Consider the following 22,395-nt stretch of genomic DNA (forward strand, 5'->3'; position numbering starts at 1 on the left):
AAACCAAACCAAAGCTTTTTACGTCTAAAAATTGAGTTTGCGTCTAGATATTTTTAACTTTTTTTGTTTTGTTTTTTAAGAGATAGGGTCTCCCTCTGTCCCCTAGGCTGGAGCACAGTGGCAAAATAATAGCTCACTGTAACTACAAACTCCTGGGCGTAAGCAGTCCTCCTAAATAGCTGCAACTACAGGTGTGCACCACCTTGCGCAACTAATTTTTTTAATTTAGTTGAGACAGGGTCTTGCTGTGTTGCGTAGGTTGGTTTCCAACTTCTGCCCTCAAGCGATCCTCCTGCTTTGGCCTCCCAAAGTGCTGGGATTACAGGCATGAGCCACTGCACCTGGCTAACAGTTTTCTCTTTTTTTTTGAGATGGAGTCTCGTTCTGTCCCCCAAACTGAAGTGTAATGGTGCGATCTCGGCTCACTGCAACCTCCGCCTCCCGGGTTCAAGCTTTTCTTCTGCCTCAGCCACCCGAGTAGCTGGGAGAGTACAGGCGCGCACCATGCATGGCTAATTTTTGTAATTTTAGTAGAGATGGGGTTTTATCATGTTGGTCAGGCTGGTCTCGAACTCCTGACCTCGTGATCCGACTGCCTTAGCCTCCCAAAGTGTTGGGATTACAGGCGTGAGCCACCGTGCCCAGTCCCAACAGTTTTTTTTTTTTTTTTTTTTTGAGACAGAGTCTCGCTCTGTTGCCCAGGCTGGAATGCAGTGGCCGGATCTCAGTTCACTGCAAGCTCCACCTCCCAGGTTTGCACCATTCTCCTGCCTCAGCCCCTTGAGTAGCTGGGACCCGCCACCTCGCCTGGCTAGTTTTTTGTGTTTTTTAGTAGAGACGGGGTTTCTCCGTGTTAGCCGGGATGGTCTCAATCTCCTGACCTCGTGATTCACCTGTCTCGGCCTCCTGAAGTGCTGGGATTACAGGCTTGAGCCACCGCGCTCGGCCCCAACAGTTTTTTTAAACCCAGAACTATAATGCAATAATGTTAGCATTTGTTTTTGGAATTTGAGCCTAACTAGTTGAAAGGCAGTTAAGTTGCTCTTAAAATACATTTTATAAAAGTGTTTGGAATCATCTTCCTTACATTGTTTTCTCTAGGATGAAGACAACACCTGGCCAGGCATGGTGGCTCATGCCAGTAATGCCAGCACTTTGGGAGAATTGCTTGAGTCCAGGAATTTGAGACCAGCCTGGGCAATATAGCAAAACTCCGTCTCTACAAAAAAGAAAAAATTAGCTGAGTGTGGTGGCATGTACCTATAGTCCCAGCTCCTCAGGAGGCTCAGGTGGGAGGATTGCTTGAGCTGGGGAGGTTGAAGCTGCAGTGAGCCATGATCATGCCACTGCACTCAGCCTGGATGACAGATCTGAGACCCTGCTTGAAGGGGGGAAGAAAAAGACACCTGCTTGGGATAATTAAAGTTCTGTCTTGACTGGTAGTTATTTGAATCAGGTCCCTCCAATGCTAATTTAATCATGGTAGAATGTGCAAGCAAGTGAGTTTGTCTTACGTGGAAGAGTTCTGTGTTCAAGGGCTTTAGGCCAGTGACATTCCTCAACACGGTGCTAAAGGCGGTAGGGAATGTGAAAAGTATGACATACTTCCTGCTCTCAACAGCTTGTAATTTTAGTATTATCGTAAGCTCAGTTGTAGGTACTACCTTCTTTTCTGGACTTCCAGGTACTTATTACTGTGCAATATAGTGGTATGAGTTGAGGACTAATGTTTCTATATCACATCCTGATAATCTCCACAGTTATGAAAACTAAACTATTTCCCCTCCCTCCTACACTTTTCCCCAACTTTATTTTAATGGAATTGTTTGGATTTCTTGATTGTTTTGTAATAGTGGGACACAGCAGGCCAGGAAAGATTTCGAACAATCACCTCCAGTTATTACAGAGGAGCCCATGGCATCATAGTTGTGTATGATGTGACAGATCAGGTAAGTTCCAAGAGGAGATTGTGTTACAGTGACCAAGTAGGAAGTCATTATTCGATTAATGTAAGATTCATTTACTACTTCGCATATAAGCCATCAGTATTAACTTTATGGCAGAAAACTTTGTCCACTCAAATATAAATGTGAATCACTTAAAAGACATTTTTTTTCCTGTAATAAATAGAACATTAGTAATAAGTTTTACATTTGCTTTCAAGGGATTCTGGTTGTATTTATTATGAACTAAATAACTGATCAAATAGCCAAGACTCTAACAGATAGGCAAGAGTTTGTAGGGAATCGTGAGTTGCTTGACTTATATTGTATTCTTGGTGTTGTTAACAGGAATATGGCCTGGTAATCAGAATTGCTAAAAGAGGGATTTGCGGGTCTCTGCCTGTGGAGGATGTGGTTCAGAAAAAAAGGATTTGAATAGGATAAGCTGTAGGAGGATCTTAGTATGAGAATGAGTATCTGAAGATTAGCTGTGAGAGAGGGCAGGGTGATGGAGGGAACAATCTGGGACAGTGAAGCATGTACTCCAGGGGCCATAACTGTTTTTTTGTTATTATTATTTTTAATCAGAAACTTAGATTTCGATGTCCTTTCTATCAAAGGACAGAAGAGAAACATTCAAAATTGGAATTTATTTTTCTTTTGGCAAATGTTAAATCTCACCTCTAATATGAAATCATAGCTAATTAGGAGATAACTTACATGTAAACATTTTGATTCAGTGCCATTAGAAGTGCTGGGTGGGTGATATCTGCAAGAGAAAAAAATGATGCTAGTTTAAAAAAATCTCTAGTCATATTGCCGTGAAATACTTTTAAATGAAAACTTTCCTCCTGTAAATATGACTGTGGATAAGAAAATAAGTATATTTAATAACATTTTGACATGTCTAGTAGTAACAGTAGGTCATCTTATTCATAAACCAAAATTTTATCAAATTTCAAGCCGGGTGCAGTGGCTCACGCCTGTAATCCCCACACTTTGGGAGGCCGAGCCGGGTGGATCACCTGAGGCCAGGAGTTAGAGACCAGGCTGGCTAACATGACAAAACCCCATCTCTACTAAAAGTACAAAAATTAGGCCGGGCGCGGTGGCTCAAGCCTGTAATCCCAGCACTTTGGGAGGCCGAGACGGGCGGATCACGAGGTCAGGAGATCGAGACCATCCTGGCTAACACGGTGAAACCCCGTCTCTACTAAAAAATACAAAGAACTAGCCGGGCAAGGTGGCAGGAGAATGGCGTAAACCCAGGAGGAGGCTGAGGCAGGAGAATGGCGTAAACCCGGGAGGCGGAGCTTGCAGTGAGCTGAGATCCGGCCACTGCACTCCAGCCTGGGTGACAGAGCCAGACTCTGTCTCCAAAAAAAAAACAAAAAAACAAACCAAAAATTAGCCAGGCGTGACAAAAATTAGCCAGGTGTGGGGGCGCGTGCCTGTAAAGCAGTCACTTGGGAGGCTGAGACAGGAGAATCACTTGAGCCCAGGAGGCAGAGGTTGCAGTGAGCCGACATTGTGCCATTGCACTCCAGCCTGGATGACAGAACAAGACTTTGTCTCCCCCCCCCCAAAAAAAAAAAAATTATCAAATTTCAAAACCAGGTTTTGTAGTACATTTCAATTGCATATTCCAAAGCAGTTGGGTTTGCCTGAGTTGCAGTTTAATATTAAGCTGTATTTCCCTTTCAAATAAGGTATTTTCATCATTAAGCCTGTAAATTCTAGTTTGTCATCATTTAGATATTTATAGTCATTTTAATATATCTGTTTACGGCCAGCCACAGTGGCTAACACCTGTAAACTCAGCATTTTTGAGGCCAAAGTGGGCCGATTGTTTGAGCTCAGGAGTTTGAGACCAGCCTGGGCAACATAGTGAAACCCCATCTATACAAAAAGTCCAAAAAAAAAAATAGCCAGGTGTGGTGGCATGTGCCTGTAGTCCCAGCTATCCCGGAGGCTGAAGCGGGAGGATGGCTTGAGCTTGGGAGGTCGAGGGTGCAGTGAGCTGTGATTGTGCCACTGCGCCCTGGCCTAGGTAACACAGCAAGACCCTGTCTCAAAAAAAAAAAAAAAAAAAAAAAAATCCCCTTCACTCCTTAGCAGTGGTTATTTTGTACCTAGAGTTGTCTCACTAGCTCTTTGTTATTTGTCTGTTAGGTCAGGAAGGTTGTTTCCATTTATTCCAGAACCATATTATCAAACTTTCAAATGTCTTTTTAGGAGTCCTTCAATAATGTTAAACAGTGGCTGCAGGAAATAGATCGTTATGCCAGTGAAAATGTCAACAAATTGTTGGTAGGGAACAAATGTGATCTGACCACAAAGAAAGTAGTAGACTACACAACAGCAAAGGTATGTTTAAAGTTTAATTTTCATACTGAATTTGAAGGTGTTGAATTATGTATGGGCTCTGCAGTAATACTAAGGCCACAGCCACCTTAACTTTTAAAAATATGTGCACTAGAATACTGTGACAGTGACAATTCGTGTAACATCTGTTTGGATCCAATGAACTTATTAGTTCCTCACGCTCCATTATGGATGGTAGAAATGCACTAAGTAGTAGTGAAAAAGATTTTTCAGTGTTAATTGTGCCTCATTATTCTCTTAGGAATTTGCTGATTCCCTTGGAATTCCGTTTTTGGAAACCAGTGCTAAGAATGCAACGAATGTAGAACAGTCTTTCATGACGATGGCAGCTGAGATTAAAAAGCGAATGGGTCCCGGAGCAACAGCTGGTGGTGCTGAGAAGTCCAATGTTAAAATTCAGAGCACTCCGGTCAAGCAGTCAGGTGGAGGTTGCTGCTAAAATTTGCCTCCGTCCTTTTCTCACAGCAATGAATTTGCAATCTGAACCCAAGTGAAAAAATTGCCTGAATTGTACTGTATGTAGCTGCACTACAACAGATTCTTACCGTCTCCACAAAGGTCAGAGATTGTAAATGGTCAATACTGACTTTTTTTTTATTCCCTTGACTCAAGACAGCTAACTTCATTTTCAGAACTGTTTTAAACCTTTGTGTGCTGGTTTATAAAATAATGTGTGTAATCCTTGTTGCTTTCCTGATACCAGACTGTTTCCCGTGGTTGGTTAGAATATATTTTGTTTTGATGTTTATATTGGCATGTTTAGATGTCAGGTTTAGTCTTCTGAAGATGAAGTTCAGCCATTTTGTATCAAACAGCACAAGCAGTGTCTGTCACTTTCCATGCATAAAGTTTAGTGAGATGTTATATGTAAGATCTGATTTGCTAGTTCTTCCTTGTAGAGTTATAAATGGAAAGATTACACTATCTGATTAATAGTTTCTTCATACTCTGCATATAATTTGTGGCTGCAGAATATTGTAATTTGTTGCACACTATGTAACAAAACAACTGAAGATATGTTTAATAAATATTGTACTTATTGGAAGTAATATCAAACTGTATGGTGATAAGTATTGTTTTAATTCTTATGGTTAAAGGGAAATAGAGCCTTGCATTATATTCAACACAGCCATTTGTGTGTGCACAATGCAAACTAAGGTATTCTAGACCTATCTTAGAGCAGCATCCAGTATTTGCTTTCTAGATAATATGCCCAATAACATGACCTAGAGAGGCTTCTGTGCTGTGTAGGGATTTAACCAACTTCAGTGGTTCAGGGAGCTCAAACTATATGGAAAACAAGTTTAGAATATATGCTATCTAGCCCATTATCTCTGATCCTTCTCTAAAACCATTTGAAATGGCTTCATTGATCAACATTTCACAAATGCATCTGTGGTAGAGGTAGAAAGCAGCACCTTTCCTAATTGGCAAATGATCAGACTAATGTGTGCTAATGTTTTTCTTCCATGCTTTCAGTCAGATTCAACTATTTTATCCTCCACAGTTGCTTAACTTGGTGTTGGAGGAGGGTTTAAGCATTAAAATAGGAAGCAGGAAATTTGATTTATCTAATTTTAGAAATTATATCCCTAAAAATTAAAACATGAATACTGGGTGGTAATGATAATTGAGGGAAATGTATTTATTTGGTGACATTTTGCATGTGTGAAGATTTTCTGAAATAGGACCTTCAAGATCCTAGGGGTCTTTTTTTGTTTGTTTTTTAATTGTGAGGAATAAAAAATCTGCCCACACTGGCATTTTAAGGTGACTGAAGTCAAAGGTTGTTTCCTTAGGTTGAAATAGCAGCCAAAACATTCTTCACACAGGGGCTTGGGATATGGCTGCTGGCAACATATTTTGTTGTGGGCTTCTTAATTTAATGATAAAATTTAAGCTAAACACAAGCCAAAAATTAATAGGTTTTTTAATTTTTATTTTTCACTAAACAGGCAATTGAAATACATGGTACAAAAATAAGTGGTAAGATAACTGTAAAATGAAATGGACAGAATAAATATTCAATTTTCCATCTATGAAAATTTCACAATAAAAATCATAGTTTACTTTGTATTATAGGCGTGCTTGGTGGATCTATTCATCCTCACGTAAGGCAACCGACAAATTCCTGAAGTTACCAATAGTTATTTTGGTGAAGATCTTTAATGCTTCAAAAGTTTTGTTTCTGCCTTAATACAGTATAAAGGGGGAAAGAGTTCAGAAACTATTTTCTAAAGTAGCAAAATGACACAAAACGAATGTCAAGATATTGTGATGCCATGCCGTGCACTTCAGTTTTATACAGTAAAAGTTGTTTAAATCGTCAGCTTATTCTTGGTGAGTTAGCGGAAACATTACATGAACTTAAGATGAGCATATTTACAGACTTAAGTTTAGAAAATTCCAGCTTTTCCCATGGCAGTAAAGATTGGGATTTACAACAAATTTCAGCATGCCGCAAGATATGCTTCTATGTGTATGCCAATAAATGCCGTTCTGGAAAAAATATATTCCCCTTTATACCCACATTTTCAAGTACAAACGGTTCAAGGCTGCTATGGGCTTTAATAATCTGTTCACTTAGTAAAGGGAATTATCACTTGTTCTAAATATAAGGTGCTGCTGTAAATTACATAGTGAAGAGTGTTCTTAAATCTAAGCAGCTGCACACTGTGAAATCCTTTCAGAATGACAGTCATTGTGGTCCGAGCAGTAATTTCCTATTCTTTCACCCTGGATTGAATTTCCCTTAGCCTATATCTTGCCTTTCCAGCGTATCTTACATCAAACCTTTGTGTTCCATTCCCACCTGAGCTTCACAATAGCCCTGTATTGACATCGTCTTCCATTTGCTGAGCTTACCCATCGATCTCCAAGAACCCAGATCTTGAAACTGCTGATCCAGCTTTGAGTATCATCACTTCCCTGTGGATTCAACTTCCATTAATTTTAAGGGACTACATTCCAGTGTGGCACCACAGTGCAATTAGCAAGCTCAGCTACTTGACTCTAACTTGGCCATGTTTGCTCATAGAAATGCTGCTGGCAGCATCTTACTAGGCTGAAACAATTTCAGCTTGAGTTTTAAGGGAAGTCTTAAACTTAAAGCAGGGCGGTATAATTAACAGTTGTGTTGATACTCTTCAGCAGCATTCACAGCCAGGTCCAGGGAGTTAGCACCGCTTAGTCACACCTTATTCAGAGGATGAACAAAAATATCTTAGATCATCTCTAGGTAAGGTAGCACTTTCTTGGGAAACAGGGTATTGTGTAACATTCTGTGAAACGTCTGGTCAGTTGAAGCTGATTATTGGTTGAATGGGGACAGAATGCCACATTCTGCATTCAATTAGTATAATATTGGCCAGTTTGTTTCTGTAGGGTTTTCATCTCCAATTTTTATGCTAATACACTTCCGTGCCTGTCAAATACTAGTAAATAAATGGGTTTAATTTCCTAAGGGCTATTCAGTAACATACTCAATGGAAGGGCATGTTCCTACTTATAAATATACATCTAAGAGAAGGTAAAATATATCAATTTAAGAGGCCGTCAGACATCTCTACCTTTTTAGCCAATTCTAGGTTTTCAAGAATTTTTACATACAGGTTTATAATTGACAATTATTTGCTAGAGTGATTTTTCTCTTTTAAAGTCTCACTGTGTATGGAACTAAGATTAATATGGCAAACTCAGAAGACATTTTAATTTTGATCATGCCCTTAAGCATTATGATAAAGCATACCACAGCAGCATCAGGCACTTGAAATACTGCATTTTATATGTAGCTACTGTTGAAGAGCTAATCTTTAAAGAATTTAATGGCTATTTTCCAGTGACTATAAAGTCTCAGAGATTCTGAAGCAGAAAAGTCACATAAAGTCACATAGGACTTTAGTTTCCATTGTTACTGTGCTTTCCTCCTTCCAGGTTCATTCATTGCCCAACAGAACTTTAAAAGTGCTTTTCTGTAGAATCTGCAGTTACCAGCAATAACCGATCATCTTGCTTCAAAAAACTATAGAATTGATGCTTCGAATGGTTGATCCATAGTGTTTTTTTTTCTTCTATCAAAGTACTTATGTGTCAATGCCAAAGCAACAAGGAATTCCCCTTTTTCCTTCACTATTGACAGCTTCAGTTTCTGTACTTACTGTGTCATCCCATCCACTCCCTTCCCTGAGCCTGGACTGCTCTTCCAAGGGAGACTAGGAGTGAAGGGAGGAGTCCCCCCAAAGGTACCCTTTAAGCTTGATAATTAGCTCCACAGCCATGCTAAAGCACGACTGCAGATCCCCAAGTCCCTGACACATTTTCTTCTAAGAAACTGGTTAGCCAAGAAAGTAAAGACGTAAGCCCTGAAGATGGCAAAAGGTGTCGTAATCTCCCAAAGTAATCTGTAGAGGTGCTTCATTTAACCCTTTTTCTTTTGCAGACAAAGGGTTAAAAATCTCTTCTACCTAAATCTTCAAAGAGGGATTGACAAGCTCAAATTTCCTTTTATGAGAAGACCCAAGGTTTCTGGCCAACCATTCACTGTTTTCAGTCTCTTAGGTCCTCTTGCATGCCTGAGAGTATCGAGTATTCGGAAACTCCTACCAGCCCTTGGTAAATGACCTTACCAGGTGGAATAGTTTGAGCTTTATCTGCTCTTTTTTAATGGGATAGAGGGGAAGGCAACACGTCTTATTTTATCAAAAATTGCAAAGCTACACACTCTTTGTGGAGAAGCACCAAAAGGAAAACCTTAGTTTGGAAGGATTCATTGTAAATGAAAATAGTAACTCAGCCCTCCATTCAGGGAGGAGAAAGGCATTTTAAAGCTAGCGTATTGAAGGTTTCCCCCTTGACTTCGGTGTTGAATGGCTCTGGCAAGGACTTCTTGAAGGTTTTTTTCCTCACCAACCAGTGTTTGGCCGGCAGGTTGCATCTCTGCCTGAGAAAATGCCTGAAAGAGAAAAGGCAGCATTTGTTAACAGGCATAATGTTGTAGAGGAAGAAACAACAACAGCAGTCCCCTGCATTCATTTTAGAATCAAGATGACTTCTCACAGTTGCTCTGCTAAAAAATACAGGGACTCCCTGCTCTTAACATACCTATAGTGCTCACCTAGAAAATCTACGAATTAAACACCACACACATTTTGTTGTAGGAGAGGATGTTTCAGAGAAAGTACAGTCCAATTGCGGAATTATGAAAAGCATTGGCAGTAGCAACTCTGGTGGACACACCCACCCGTGCTCTCCTAGCTCCTTTTCTGTCATTCTGTTTGACTTTCTCAAGGGAGCAAAAGAAAGTTGTACTACCTGTTAAGTCTCCAAGGTGTCTTAACCCCTTCATCCCCCTAGCCTTCTTGGAAGGGAGTGGTATGGGAGATATATGGAGACCCTTTGTGCAGGGCAGGGGAGTGGTGATGCAAAGTTATGAGTAACCCTGGGTTTCTCTGGGCACTTGGTGCTGTCAGAGATGCTTGGAGTACCAAATGAGCTGGGGAGAAGATCCTGCAGAACAGGGGCGGCCAGGTCATGGCCCCATACTGGAAAAGTATACCTGTGCAGAAATAAAGTAGGTATATAGCTAAGTTTTGCTGCTCTTGTCTTGGGATGGCAGGGTTGACGGTGAAGAAAGTGCCACAGAAATGGCAGCACAGAGGCACCCTCATCCTCAGCAGGCAGCAGGGGTGAACAGTAATGGAACGTACCACAGTGAGCCTACCATTACATAGGAAAACCAGCAACTCCTTTTTTAGTAACATTGGCTTTCTTCTTCCAGTATCTCATTTGTTTCAATAATAGTTCTTGGCTTAACAAGCTTCTAAGTAGTGGCCAACTGTTATAGCAGGGTTGGTGGGCAAATTTTCTTGAGTTCCTCTACTCACCAGGTTAAACGCCTTCACATGGGTGCTCCATTGCCGCCATGCGCTTTTTGTCAGGGATAAGGGTGCAGCCAGCAAGCGTGTCCACAGAGGCCAAGATAGAGTCATACAGGCGATCTGCGTGGCTCTCCAGCTCACCAGACTGCTTTGCGATCCTCCCAAGGACATCCTCTAAAACTAACAATGAGGTTCAAAGAAATTAAACTAGATACAAAACCCACGCAAGTGTTGTCCTTAGCATTTTCAAAAGAACATACAGGGTATAGTATTTTGCACAAAGTAGGACCTGGCAGTAGTTTCTGAATGGCCTTTTTAAAGGCCTACAACAAGGATTCCTACAACATAATTCCTACAACAAGGATTCTCCAGGGACTTCTGTTGCACTGGAGAACCTATGTTGTTAACTTCTGATTAAAGCTGAGAAAAGAATTCACTGACTTCACTTTGAAATTGCATAATTTACAGAGGGGCACAGAGACATGGTTCTCTGATGGCTGGTATTACCTGACTTTAGAGGTAAGACAGGTATCTCTATAAGGGCACATCCAGATCCTGTTGGGCATAAGGCTTAAATGAAATAAAGCGACATGCCAAGGTTCAGATGCTTACCCCTGCTACCAGGTCTATCAGTTTCTACTGGCTGGGAGGAATGTTACTTCACGTGGGTGGTCTGGTAATAGATTTGGGAGTGCTTGAGACCCCTTTTTTGTAGGGCCCCAGTGAACAGACTGAAAAAGAAAATGACCTGGCCAGGCGTGGTGGCTCATGCCTGTAATCCCAACACTTTGGGAGGCCAAGGTGGGTGGATCGCCTGAGGTCGGGAGTTTGAGACCAGCCTGACCAACATAGAAAAAACCCCGTCTCTCCTAAAAATACAAAATTAGCCAGGCGTGGTGGCGCATGCCTGTAATCCCAGCTACTCGGGAGGCTGAGTCAGGAGAATCGCTTGAACCCAGGAGGCAGAGGTTGCAGTGAGCCAAGATTGTGCCATTGTACTCCAGCCTGGGCAACAAGGGTGAAACTCTGTCTCAAAAACAAAACAAAACAAAACAAAACAAAAAAATGACCTGAGAGCAGGCTAAGGAAGATTCATTCCCACAGTGTTCATGTGAGGAAGGGATGGGCTAGGGTCAGAGTGTATCACACACAGCAGGCTTTTTTCTCTTTTCAAAAATTTATTTTTGTTAAGCACAAAGGCTGTCGTAGTTTCCTGCGCCTTTATCAGCTGTGCTAATACTCTCCCTAGTTTCCTGCCACAGCTGTAACATCTGTCAGTAGAGGAAAGGAAAGGGGAAGCTGCCTATCTGCAGACAATGCTGACTGGACGGGTGGAAGGAGAAGGAACACAGGCTGGCTGTATCAAGATCTTTGCCTAGTGAAGCCACATCGATGCGGTGTCATCAGGGCAAAGTGCTGTCCACAAAAAGAGTTGGCGAAGTGTGGCAGAGGACTGCAGTCAGAGCGCACGGTAAAGCTTGGCTGTAAGGGTGGCTGGGCTGGGTTCTACCCCTCTTTTTTTTTTTTTTTTTTTTTTTTTTTGAGACGGAGTCTCACTCTGTCACCCAGGCTGGAGTGCAGTGGCGCGATCTTGGCTCACTACAACCTCCGCCTCCCAGGTTCAAGCGATTCTCTTGCCTCATTTCCTGAGTAGTTGGAATTACTGGCATCCACCACCACGTCTGGCTAATTTTTGTATTTTTAGTAGAGACGGGGTTTTGTCATGTTGGCCAGCCTGGTCTCGAACTCCTGACCTCAGGTGATCAACCCACCTTGGCCTCCCAAAGTGCTGGGATTACAGGCATGAGCCACCGCAGCTGGCTAACCCCTCCAGTCTCATGAGACCTTTGCCCAGTCTTCTTGTGCGATGTCACAGAAACCTCTATTGGTTCAGGGACCTTTGTTTTTTAACTTTTATTTATTTATTTATTTTGAGATGGAGTCTTACTCTTGTCACCCAGGCTGGAATACAGTGACATGATCTCAGCTCACTGCAACCTCTGCTTCCCGGGTTTAAGCGATTCTCCTGCCTCAGCCTCCTGAGTAGCTGGGATTACAGGTGCCCGTCACCATGCCTGGCTAATTTTTGTACTTTTAGTAGAGATGGGGTTTCGCCATGTTGGCCAGGCTGGTCTCAAACTCCTGACCTCAGGTGATCTGCCCACTTTGGCCTCCCAAAGTGTTGAGATTACAGGGGTGAGCCACCGCGCACGGATGCTTTTGAACTTTTATTTAGACTGTTAGAATGTTTGGTTGGGGCCAAATAAAAGAAGTTGGGAAGGACTGGAATAAACATGTTTGTCTGCTGGCTCTGTGGACTTTGACAGCGTGCTCCTGGTGGAAGAAAAGTTTTGCACCCGCTGGAGAGAGACACTGAAGTCTCAAGGGGGAAAGAGCCACATTCCTGATTATTTCAAGCAGATGGATGGGGAAGGGCTATGTGTCAATCTGAAAGAGTCTGGATACATATCTGAAAACCAAAGAAAACCCCAAAGCCAGTAAAAAAACCTCTAGATCTCTTTGAGAGAAGAGCAAAGTGGGACTAAGCACAGAAAAGTATTATTAAATGGATTTTAAAGTGAAGGTCAAAAAACCTGAAGCTTTTAAGAGGCCTACTTTTTTTTTTTTTTTTTGAAAAGGAGTTTAGCTTGTTGCCCAGGCTGGAGTGCAGCGGCGCAATCTCGGCTTACTGTAACCTCCACCTCCCGGGTTCAAGCGATTCACCTTCCTCGGCCTCCCAAGTAACTGGGATTACAGACATGTGCCACCACGCCCAGCTAATTTTGTATTTTTAGTAGAGACGGGGTTTCTCCATGTTGGTCAGGCTGGTCTTGAACTCCCGATCTCAGGTGATCCGCCCACCTCAGCCTCCCAAAGTGCTGGGATTAGAGGTGTGAGCCACCACGCCCAGTCTAGAGGCCTACTTTTACACGCGGCCTTCGTGAAGAGAGGAGATGCTCAGGCCTCTGCACCTCCAGACGCTGGGAAGCTGCAGAAAGCCAGTGCCCAGGGGCTCTGCCAGGCTGCCACTTCTTCTGTGGCCTGAGGCAAATCTACAACTCTGTCCACCTCACAGGGCTGCAATTAAATGGAGAACACTGATGTGCCAACTGCTTCAGTAAAATGCTGGTGTAAATTTACATGCAGCAAAGGAGCCTTGCACATGGAATTTCTGCCCCCCAAAAAATCTAAGAACCCTAGTGAAAATGCCAGAAGACCCAAAATAAAGGCCTTAAAAGGGCAGGGGATTGCAAAGAGCTCACATAATTCACATTAGAGAATCAATTACCTGCTGAAAACCGTTCAGTGGTCCCTGTCCACTGATGCCTGTTAACCCTAGAGATTTTTCTTCCCAGGGTACACTTAGCAATGTGTAGAAACATTTTGGGTCTTCACAACTGTGGGGGAAATGGATTTACTGGTATCTAGTGGGGCCGGGGTGCTGCTAAACATCCTGCAATGCATAAGACAACCCCCCACAAAATCACACGGCCAATATGGCAAAAGCACCAAGACTGAGAAATCCTGCTGTATATGCTTCTCCATGGTATGTATCTGCCCACCATGCTGGTCAGGAAAGCGCCTCCTCACTGCCTCTCAAGTCCGTGGGACCTGCCCAGCTTTGCTTCTGCGGTTGGATTCCAGTATAAATCCCATCTCACTCAAAAAACATAAAATGAGGCATAATATAGGCAGGCTCTGTCAGCATTTGATTTACACTCTTGCAGGAAATTAGGGGCTGCCATCAGTTCAAGGCTTTACCCTACCATTCTCTTAGCTCATCCTCCCTATCACATCCCCATCCCCCATGCCCTCGTCCTGTAAAGACAATAAGAACTGTATATCCTTGGCACCAGCATGCTTAGATATATGCCTGAGGTCTGTGATTTTCACTTTCCTAAATGGGGAACCCATCCTACAAAATGGGCCGGGTGCAGTGGCTCACACCTGTAATCCCAGCACTTTAAGAAGCTGAGGGAGGCGAATCACCTGAGATCGGGAGTTCGAGCCCAGCCTGACCAACATGGAGAAACCCCGTCTCTACTAAAAATACAAAATTAGCCGGGCGTGGTGGTGCATGCCTATAATTCCAGCTACTCAGGAGGCTGAGGCAGGAGAATCACTTGAATCCGGGAGGCGGAGGTTGCCATGAGCCAAGATGGCACCAGTGCACTCCAGCCTGTGAAACAAGAGCGAAACTCCATCTCAAAAGCAAAACAAAACAAAACAAAAAAAGCTTGGTTTGCACACTACTGCCACCCTGTCCCCTCTTATCAGTTCTTTATTCAGTCTGTTCCCTGAGGACAGACTGACTGTCCTCAGATACTTTTGAGCAATACAATCCTTTTCTGAAACAAACATTTCCCCAAAGTAGGACACAAAGCAGATAGTCAGAGAGGAATTCAACCTGGGCTAGGTAAGGTGGGGAACCGGAGGGATACCCACTGAATACCCTGGCCGCAAACTAAGGGCTGGTGGATTAAAACTAGGATTCCTACCCAGACTACCACCAGAAAAATACAAAAAGAGAAGCAAAAGACAGCGTCATTCTTTTTTTTTTTTTTTTTGGAGACGGAGTCTTGCTCTGTCGCCCAGGCTGGAGTGCAGTGGCCGGATCTCAGCTCACTGCAAGCTCCGCCTCCCGGGTCTACGCCATTCTCCTGCCTCAGCCTCCCGAGTAGCTGGGACTACAGGCGCCCGCCACCTCGCCCGGCTAGTTTTTTATATTTTTTAGTAGAGACGGGGTTTCACTGTGTTAGCCAGGATGGTCTAGATCTCCTGACCTCGTGATCCGCCCGTCTCGGCCTCCCAAAGTGCTGGGATTACAGGCTTGAGCCACCGCGCCCGGCGACAGCGTCATTCTTGCAGGCTCAATACCTAATTTCTAATTAGTTTGGTTTTATGACCATGACTGCCTCTAAGCAGGTGTGCAGGGGCAGTGATGGGCAGCGACGCGTGGAGCTGGCAGACGGTGGGGCATGGGGCATCTCAGGCAGTTGGGTGTGGGCAGGGGCTCTTGCGGTACCGGCTCCTTACCAGGGATAGTGCGGTCCCTCGGCCTCCTGCTGACAAGGATTAAGCTCTGGCTAAATCCCAAACCTTAAGCATCTCACCTGGGGTGTTCTCCAGCAGGCACTGAAGAAGAATCTCCCCCTTCTGTAAGACACTCTCCGTCAGAGACTGATGTTCATCGATATCTTTCTTAAATTGCTTAAGGCGTACCAGAAGAAGAAAAGGAAGAAGCATCGTTACTATTGTTTTGTAAAAGTTATTTGAAAAGCACAGCATGCAGGGTAGCCTTATTCCCCTCTAATGTGGAAGAGTCACCCCACTAGGTCTGCAGAATTCCCCAAGTAACAGTGCAACAGTTTAACTTCAGCTTCTTTGAACCCAGGTAAATAGAGTCAGTAGTTTTTCCTGTTTAGTTTGACTTCAGAAGCGTCTTCCCTGACAGAGGCTGGCTCACAGCTTGGAGTTAGGGTCTTCTTCCAACGCCCTCACCTCATGGGGTTCTCTTTTAATTCAGGGCTATGGGAGTCTCAGAATTTATTTCATTCTAATGGACCACAAGAGATCTGCCATTAAACTGACCGCAGAGAGCCACTGCCTCTACCTCTGGTCCTCCCTCCATGTTCTCGCTCTATGCACACCACAAGGGTAACTACCTCAACATCTGGGAAGCTGTGAGTTTCCCAAGCAACTCATTTGATTTCCCCTCTTGGCTACCAAGCTGGTGTTCTTGATGTTCCTTTAGCAGTTAAGAAGTGTAAAGTTGGCCAGGTGCAGTGACTCACACCTGTAATCCCAGCACTCTGGGAGGCCAAGGCGGGTGGATCACCTGAGGTCGGGAGTTCAAGACCACCCTGACCAACATAGAGAAACCTCGTCTCTACTAAAAATACAAAAATTAGCCGGGTGTGGTGGTGCATGCCTATAATCCCAGCTACTCGGGAGGCTGAGGCAGGAGAATCGCTTGAACCTGGAGGTTGCGGTGAGCCGAGATCATGCCATTGCACTCCAGCCTGGGCAATAAGGGAGAGACTCTGTCTCAAAAAAAAAAAAGAGAAAAAAAAAAGTAAAGTCAAATCCATGACCACCTTTAGTACAGGGTGTAGAACCTGCTGACTGATTTTTATAAATTTTTAAATTTTTAACAGAAATAGAGACAGGGTCTCACTATTTTGCCCAGGCTGGTCTCAAACCCCTGAACTCAAGCAATCCACCTGCCTCAGTCTCCCAAAGTACTGGGATTACAGGTATGAGCCACTGGGCCCAGCCAGAACTTGGCGTTTTACCATTTTGAAGTGATAGTTTTACCCTTGGATTTACTATTTTACTGTCTTTAGTTTTCCTTTACCCTGATACCTATACTTATTATTTTATTCTCTGCTAGTGTGGTTTATGTGCTGCTGCAACCCCCGTGTTAAGACGAAATACAAGTATATGAGAAAATGAGTCACAGTTAAAATATGTGAACACACACACACACACACACACACACACACACACACACGCTCACTTATACTAGGTCTTAATCCAAGCAGGAGTCAAGGTAGCACAAACATACGCATGAGCCATGCACAATTCTGTGCGGGGAAGGGGCTGGCAATACAGTCCCCCTTTGTGACAGCTGTATGGGTGACACAAGAGGCCTATGCCTCACTGACCTGCAGGAGTGACTCCCAGCTCAAATCTCAGCTCTACCTACAAAGCAAGCTGGTTGTTTCTGTCTAGCTTGGAAGCTGAGGGACAGAAGGCTGGGAAGAGGGATAAGATGGAGGGATGGAATTATTCTGTTTGCCCCTGCTCTGACAAGCCAGGAAAGGCCACTAACCTAGGTCTACCAAGGCAGCTTCCTCTCCCTGTAGTGGTACTGGTCCTGGGCCCTGCACAGCTGTGTGCATGCATGTGGAGTCTGCACGTGGAGTCTGACTCCCCTGGAGCCAGCCTTTCTCTCCTTCCTCAAGCTCACTCCACCCTAGTGGGAATGCTATTTCCTGCAGTGTGGAGAGGAACTCATTGTGGAGTTCCTCAAAGTGAGGAACTCAAAGCAACCTCTCCACACTGCAGGAAACAGTATTCCCACCAGGGTGGAGCAGCTGGCCCACCCTGCCCAGGTCAAGCCAGGCTCCTCCCTAAACTTTAGTTGGCCCGAAGCTGGAAAACAAAGCCGCTCCCGCCCTCTAGCTGGAGTACGTCCCAGGAAGGCCCAGAGTCAGCTCAGCCCTGGCCCATGCACATGTAAATCACGCCCTCTGCTGCTGAAGATATGGTCAGGTTATAAGGTTGTAGGAATTCAAAGAATTGTTTTAGAAAACTCCTTCCAGACTAGCCTCAGGCTCAGACCATGGATATCCCTCTGCTGCTTCATGAAGAGATTAGAAAGGTGCAGCCAACCACATATGCTAGAAGGCAGGATGTTCAGCCAAGGTTAACGTTAGATTTAGGGATGACAACTATATAATTTATCCTCCAGTTCAGGACACTTCTGAGACTGAAAGGGCACCTATTATTATGCCAGAACAACAGGCACAAACTGGGATGCAGTCATCCTAAATCTAGGACCAAGTTAACAGAAATCCACATTAGTATTTTCAAAATAACAAAATCTTAATGATAAAGAAACAAAACTAAAACCAAACCCAAATACATACACACACACACAAACTGAAGTCAGAGTTTTTGTTTGTTTTTTGAGACGGTCTCAGTCTGTGGCCCAAGCTGCAGTGCAGTGGTGTGGTCTTGGCTCACTGCAGCCTCTGCCTGCCGGGTTCCAGTCATCCTCCTGCTAGTGCATGCCACCACACTCAGCTAATTTTTATATGTTTTTTTTTTTTTTTTTTTTGGTAGAGATGAGGTCTCGCTATATTGCCCAGGCTGGTCTGGAACTCCTGGGCTCAAGCGATCCTCCAGCCTCAGCATCCCAAAGTGCTGGGATTAACAGTGTAAGCCAAGGTGCCTGGCCTAGATTTCTGTTTAAATACCATCAAAATGCCCTATTGTAGATTCTGGAGTCAGTACAATTTCAGCTCAGATCTTTAAATAGCGGTGCAGTCCAATAGGACTTTATGTGATGATGGAAGTATTCTATATCTGCACTGTTTAACGTGGTAGCCACTGGACAAATGTGACGGTTGAGCACACAGAATGCGGCTAGTGCAAATAAAAAAATTGGAGTCTTTAACTTCAATAGCCACACATAACTAGAGGCGTCATAATAGTGCAAGTCTGTCCTTATAATCCCTGAGACATTTGGAAAATTATATTGCAAATCACCCTAAAGTATTTTTGTTTTTACTTTTATTTTATTTATTTATTTATTTATTTATTTTTTTTGAGACGGAGTCTCGCTCTGTCGCCCAGGCTGGAGTGCAGTGGCTGGATCTCAGCTCACTGCAAGCTCCGCTTCCCGGGTTTACGCCATTCTCCTGCCTCAGCCTCCCGAGTAGCTGGGACTACAGGCGCCCGCCACCTCGCCCGGCTAGTTTTTTGTATTTTTAGTAGAGACGGGGTTTCACCATGTTAGCCAGGATGGTCTCGATCTCCTGACCTTGTGATCCGCCCATCTCGGCCTCCCAAAGTGCTGGGATTACAGGCTTGAGCCACCGCGCCCGGCCTTGTTTTTACTTTTAATTAAGAAAAAACTTTTTTTGAGATTGGGGGGGGCGGGTCTTGCTATGTTGCTCAGGCTTTACTTGAACTCCTGGGCCCAAGCAATCTTCCTGCCTCAGCTTCCAGAGTAGCTGGGATAAGAGACTTGTCCCACTGCACCTGCCAGCCCAATACCTAAAGCATTTTTGATTTGAGATAAATATATTGTATCTTCAAGCTCTATTTGGCCTGGGAAATAATTCATGTATTTTACAAAGCGTTCCGCTTTAAGAATGTGAAGCTCTAATTAGATTTCAGGTATAATAGTCAACTGAGCTATAACATACCAGACATTGGTTATTTGAGATTTTACTTTGTAATCGAGTAATTTAGTCACCACTCTTGTGAGGGAATAAGCCAGAGCCAGGACCGTATATTACCCGGTAAAGTTGCAGAGAAGACTTGAGACTTGTAAGATTGGACCTGGCTGCAATCCCGTGGTCAGTAACATCTGCAACATTATACAGCCAGCGGATCAGCTCTTCCAGTTGACAGCAAAATGTCTGCAGAGACAAATAAAAGGACATATGGTGTTACTGATCGAACAGCCATTCATGTTATCAAAAGGCTAAAAATATCAGGAGGACTTGGAGACAGACTGCACCTTTAGTCTCCTCTCTTCTCCTTGCTCACCTGTCCCCACTCCACGACTCTAGACCTCCCTCTGCCAGAGCAATGAAAACCACAGCCTGGTGTGACACCAAAAATGACAGGATGAGAAAACCCAGCCTTGCAGGTGGGAATGGAGCAGCCCAGAAAAGGTGTGCCTGCCATGGAAACCAATTATTGGATCAGCACCATTACTAACTAGAATCAGCATCTTGGAGCCAGATACGTCCATGTTTCTCTGGAAAAGTGAATGCAAAATAAATGACTAAAATCATGACTAACCTGAAGCTATACCCAAGAACAACTTCACCTCATGGCATCTCAATCTTTTATTGGTAAAGAACGGTCCATGATAACATGTCCTACCTACCTCACAAAATAATCACGTCACCTCCCTGGAAGGTGAGAGTCCTTCTCAAGCGCTAGGACATGTTCCTGGACAGGCACATTCCCGAACCTTCAACACGGGTCTGGGAATGCACCAAAGCCCTCAACATGAATTATTTAATGCACACAACATCCCAAGAAGGCAGGGCTCCACATTTTACAAACAAGCAAACTCACAGAGACTGAGCCGACATTCCAAAGACAGCCGTGCCATGTTTCAAATTCAGATGCCTGACACCGATAACCCTGTTCCACGCAGTGTTCCTTATACCTCCAGATATTAAGATAGTTGGTCCACAAAAGACGGTCCAGTGGCCACAAAGTCTAGAAAACAGTACATCCAATGCCCCTAACTTTGCACTTACACCACTTTGGCAAATGAAGCTCTGAGAAGTCCTGCAGTCAAGAAAGCCACTTACCTTTGTTTAGCCCGGTGTTTCCTAAAGGCCCCTATGCACGGAACCCTTTTTGTTCAGAATACCTCTGAGTTACGAAGTAGCCAAGGGTAGTAAGAGCTCAGACTCTACAAACAGTCTACCTGGGTCTGATTCCTGGCTCAAGCCCTTGCTAATTGTTAAGTGGGCAGGTTACCTAACCTCTCTCTGCTCTTTTCTCCAAAAGGTAAAATGAGAACAGTGCTTACCTGGTAAAAGTTGTGAGGACTGAATAAGATAAGGTACAGCACAATGCCTGGCACATAAAAAGTGCCTGGTCAACATGAACATGTTTTATTATGATGTTAGTGGATTGGGGGAAGAGACAAGACACCTGTACACAAAGCCTCCTAATGTTGAGTGTCATTACCTTCACACATTGCACCAGTGATTCTTTTCCCTGTTCTCCTCCTTTCCTGGGAAGCTGCCCTTCAGCATCTAGGTCTGAGAATGGCCACCGCTCCAATCTAGCTGGCAAGGAGGGGCGTGTTTTCAGCAGTCCAGAGGAGACCCCGAGGGCCTGGCTGCTCCCCAGACTGCCTTCCCCTGCAGAGTCCTGGGCACGGACGAAGGAGCGCAGGAAACAGGGGTTCTGGCCCTCAGGATCCCCAGATCCTCGGAGGGCAGCTCCAGGAGGCAGCTGGCTTTGGCTGGAGCTTGAAGGGAGGGAAGCTGGCCCATCACTGTCTGACACTTCCAGGGGGCTCTGCCCTTTAATATCCCCAGTGGGCAGGGTAACCAAGGTAGAAATGGATCCTAGATACGAAACCAGGCTAGAAACCTGTGTTAGCCGAGCGGGCAGGGCAAGATACTCGTCGTCACTTTCCACTTCCTCTTCTGATTTCCACCTAGACTCTGTGCAGGTAGGGCGCCGGGCACTCTGGCTGGTCCTCTTCTCCCTCTCTGGACTGGGCAAGGGCCACCCTCTGTCCTGTGTCCTTAGCTGAGGAGAGCCCATATCAAGGTGCTTGCCTGCAGCCAGCCGGTCCTTCGCGCCCCTCAGGGCTGGCTCTCTGCGCTCCCAAGGAGTATCCCTACTGCCTGGGGCTCTGGGGGTAGATGCAAGTTGGCTCCAAGATGCCAAGCCCATGCCACCCTGTTTCTGGGGTACTCCAGAGGGCCACTGCTTAAGGCTTGGCTCTCTGGGCCCAGAAAATGGAAGGGCAGTGGCCTCCGCTGTTGGGCAGTTGGGGGAGACATTAGTAGGTGATTTGAGGGTGCTTGCCGGAGAGACAGAGAAGCTATCCAGGTCTACCCCCGAGTCCTGCGGGACAGGGTCGGCCGGCACACGGCTATCAAGGTGCTTTGGAAGCTGAGGCCTGGGCCTCAGTGGGTAAGTATAGTCAAGCAGATCTTCATACTCTTTATTTGGGTTCCAGAGAGGGGAGTGGCGGTCGGGTGATGGAGGCAGGGAATCTGGCAGCACACAGGCCCAATATTCAGCCTGGAAGGACAGGCGTCTCCTGCCTAGCCCAGAAGCATCACCCCCAGAGAACACAGGCTGTGGTGACCACTGGGGCCGAGGTCCTAGCCCCACCACAGAGGAGGGTTCCTGGGGGACGACCAGCTCCAGGGAGGAGGAGACCTTGGCCAGAGGACCACCACGAGGCTCCGCCTTCTCTTGGTGACCCTGGAGACTGCTGCCTGTGGAGGAAGCAGAGATGCTGCAGACGGAAGGCTGAGGAGCTGCGGAACCTGGACTCAGCACGGACTTCCACTGCGACAGGCAAGAGAGACCTGAGCTGTGAGGCTGCTGGCTGAGGTCCAGTGCCTGGGGCAAATCCACTAGGGATGGATCATCTTCGGTATCAGCATCATGTCCTGAGCAAACAGTTGTTCTGGGAAGGCTCAAAGTCTGAGGGAGCTCCTCGGAGGCAGAAAGCTTGGTCTTCTCTACCTGCAATGATCAAAGGGACAAAAAGCACTTGGGTGAAAATCAAACCCAATTTCTTTCTTAGATGACAACCCAGGAGTTTCCTTGCGGGTCTAGACAGTATTTAGGAAAGATCTTAAAATGAAAAGTCTGCTGCCTGAGGCAAGAACCAGGCAGTGTGCACTGCCAGCAGGAGCACTGAGACCCTGCCTGCCTGGGAAGCAAGGTGACCTGAC

The 22,395-nt window shown here is 45.0% G+C and overlaps 2 protein-coding genes across 9 annotated transcripts in view; one reads left to right on the top strand and one right to left on the bottom strand.

The window, feature by feature from the left end:
• Positions 1-6,404, top strand: part of RAB1A (RAB1A, member RAS oncogene family) — a 48,047-nt gene extending 41,643 nt beyond the window's left edge. For 2 of the 4 annotated variants that reach the window (XM_005575734.5, XM_065527026.2), the window contains 3 exons: positions 1,854-1,949; positions 4,179-4,310; positions 4,570-6,404. In XM_005575734.5, coding sequence (XP_005575791.1) covers positions 1,854-1,949; positions 4,179-4,310; positions 4,570-4,767 — 426 coding nt within the window. In that variant the 3' untranslated portion in view covers positions 4,768-6,404. The remainder of the gene's footprint in view (positions 1-1,853; positions 1,950-4,178; positions 4,311-4,569) is intronic. The other 2 variants (XM_045369193.3, XM_074011653.1) reach the window with 1 other exon arrangement.
• CEP68 (centrosomal protein 68) overlaps positions 6,247-22,395 on the bottom strand; it is a 30,824-nt gene continuing 14,675 nt past the window's right edge. For 3 of the 5 annotated variants that reach the window (XM_074011651.1, XM_074011652.1, XM_015433588.3), the window contains 5 exons: positions 20,657-22,183; positions 19,237-19,359; positions 15,319-15,415; positions 10,211-10,384; positions 6,247-9,279 (listed from right to left, as the gene is read on the bottom strand). In XM_074011651.1, the coding sequence (XP_073867752.1) occupies positions 10,215-10,384; positions 15,319-15,415; positions 19,237-19,359; positions 20,657-22,183 (1,917 nt within the window). In that variant the 3' untranslated portion in view covers positions 6,247-9,279; positions 10,211-10,214. The remainder of the gene's footprint in view (positions 9,280-10,210; positions 10,385-15,318; positions 15,416-19,236; positions 19,360-20,656; positions 22,184-22,395) is intronic. The other 2 variants (XM_065527025.1, XM_065527024.1) reach the window with 1 other exon arrangement.

This window comes from Macaca fascicularis, chromosome 13 (genome assembly GCF_037993035.2).
Source record: "Macaca fascicularis isolate 582-1 chromosome 13, T2T-MFA8v1.1".
Lineage (NCBI taxonomy): Eukaryota > Metazoa > Chordata > Mammalia > Primates > Cercopithecidae > Macaca > Macaca fascicularis.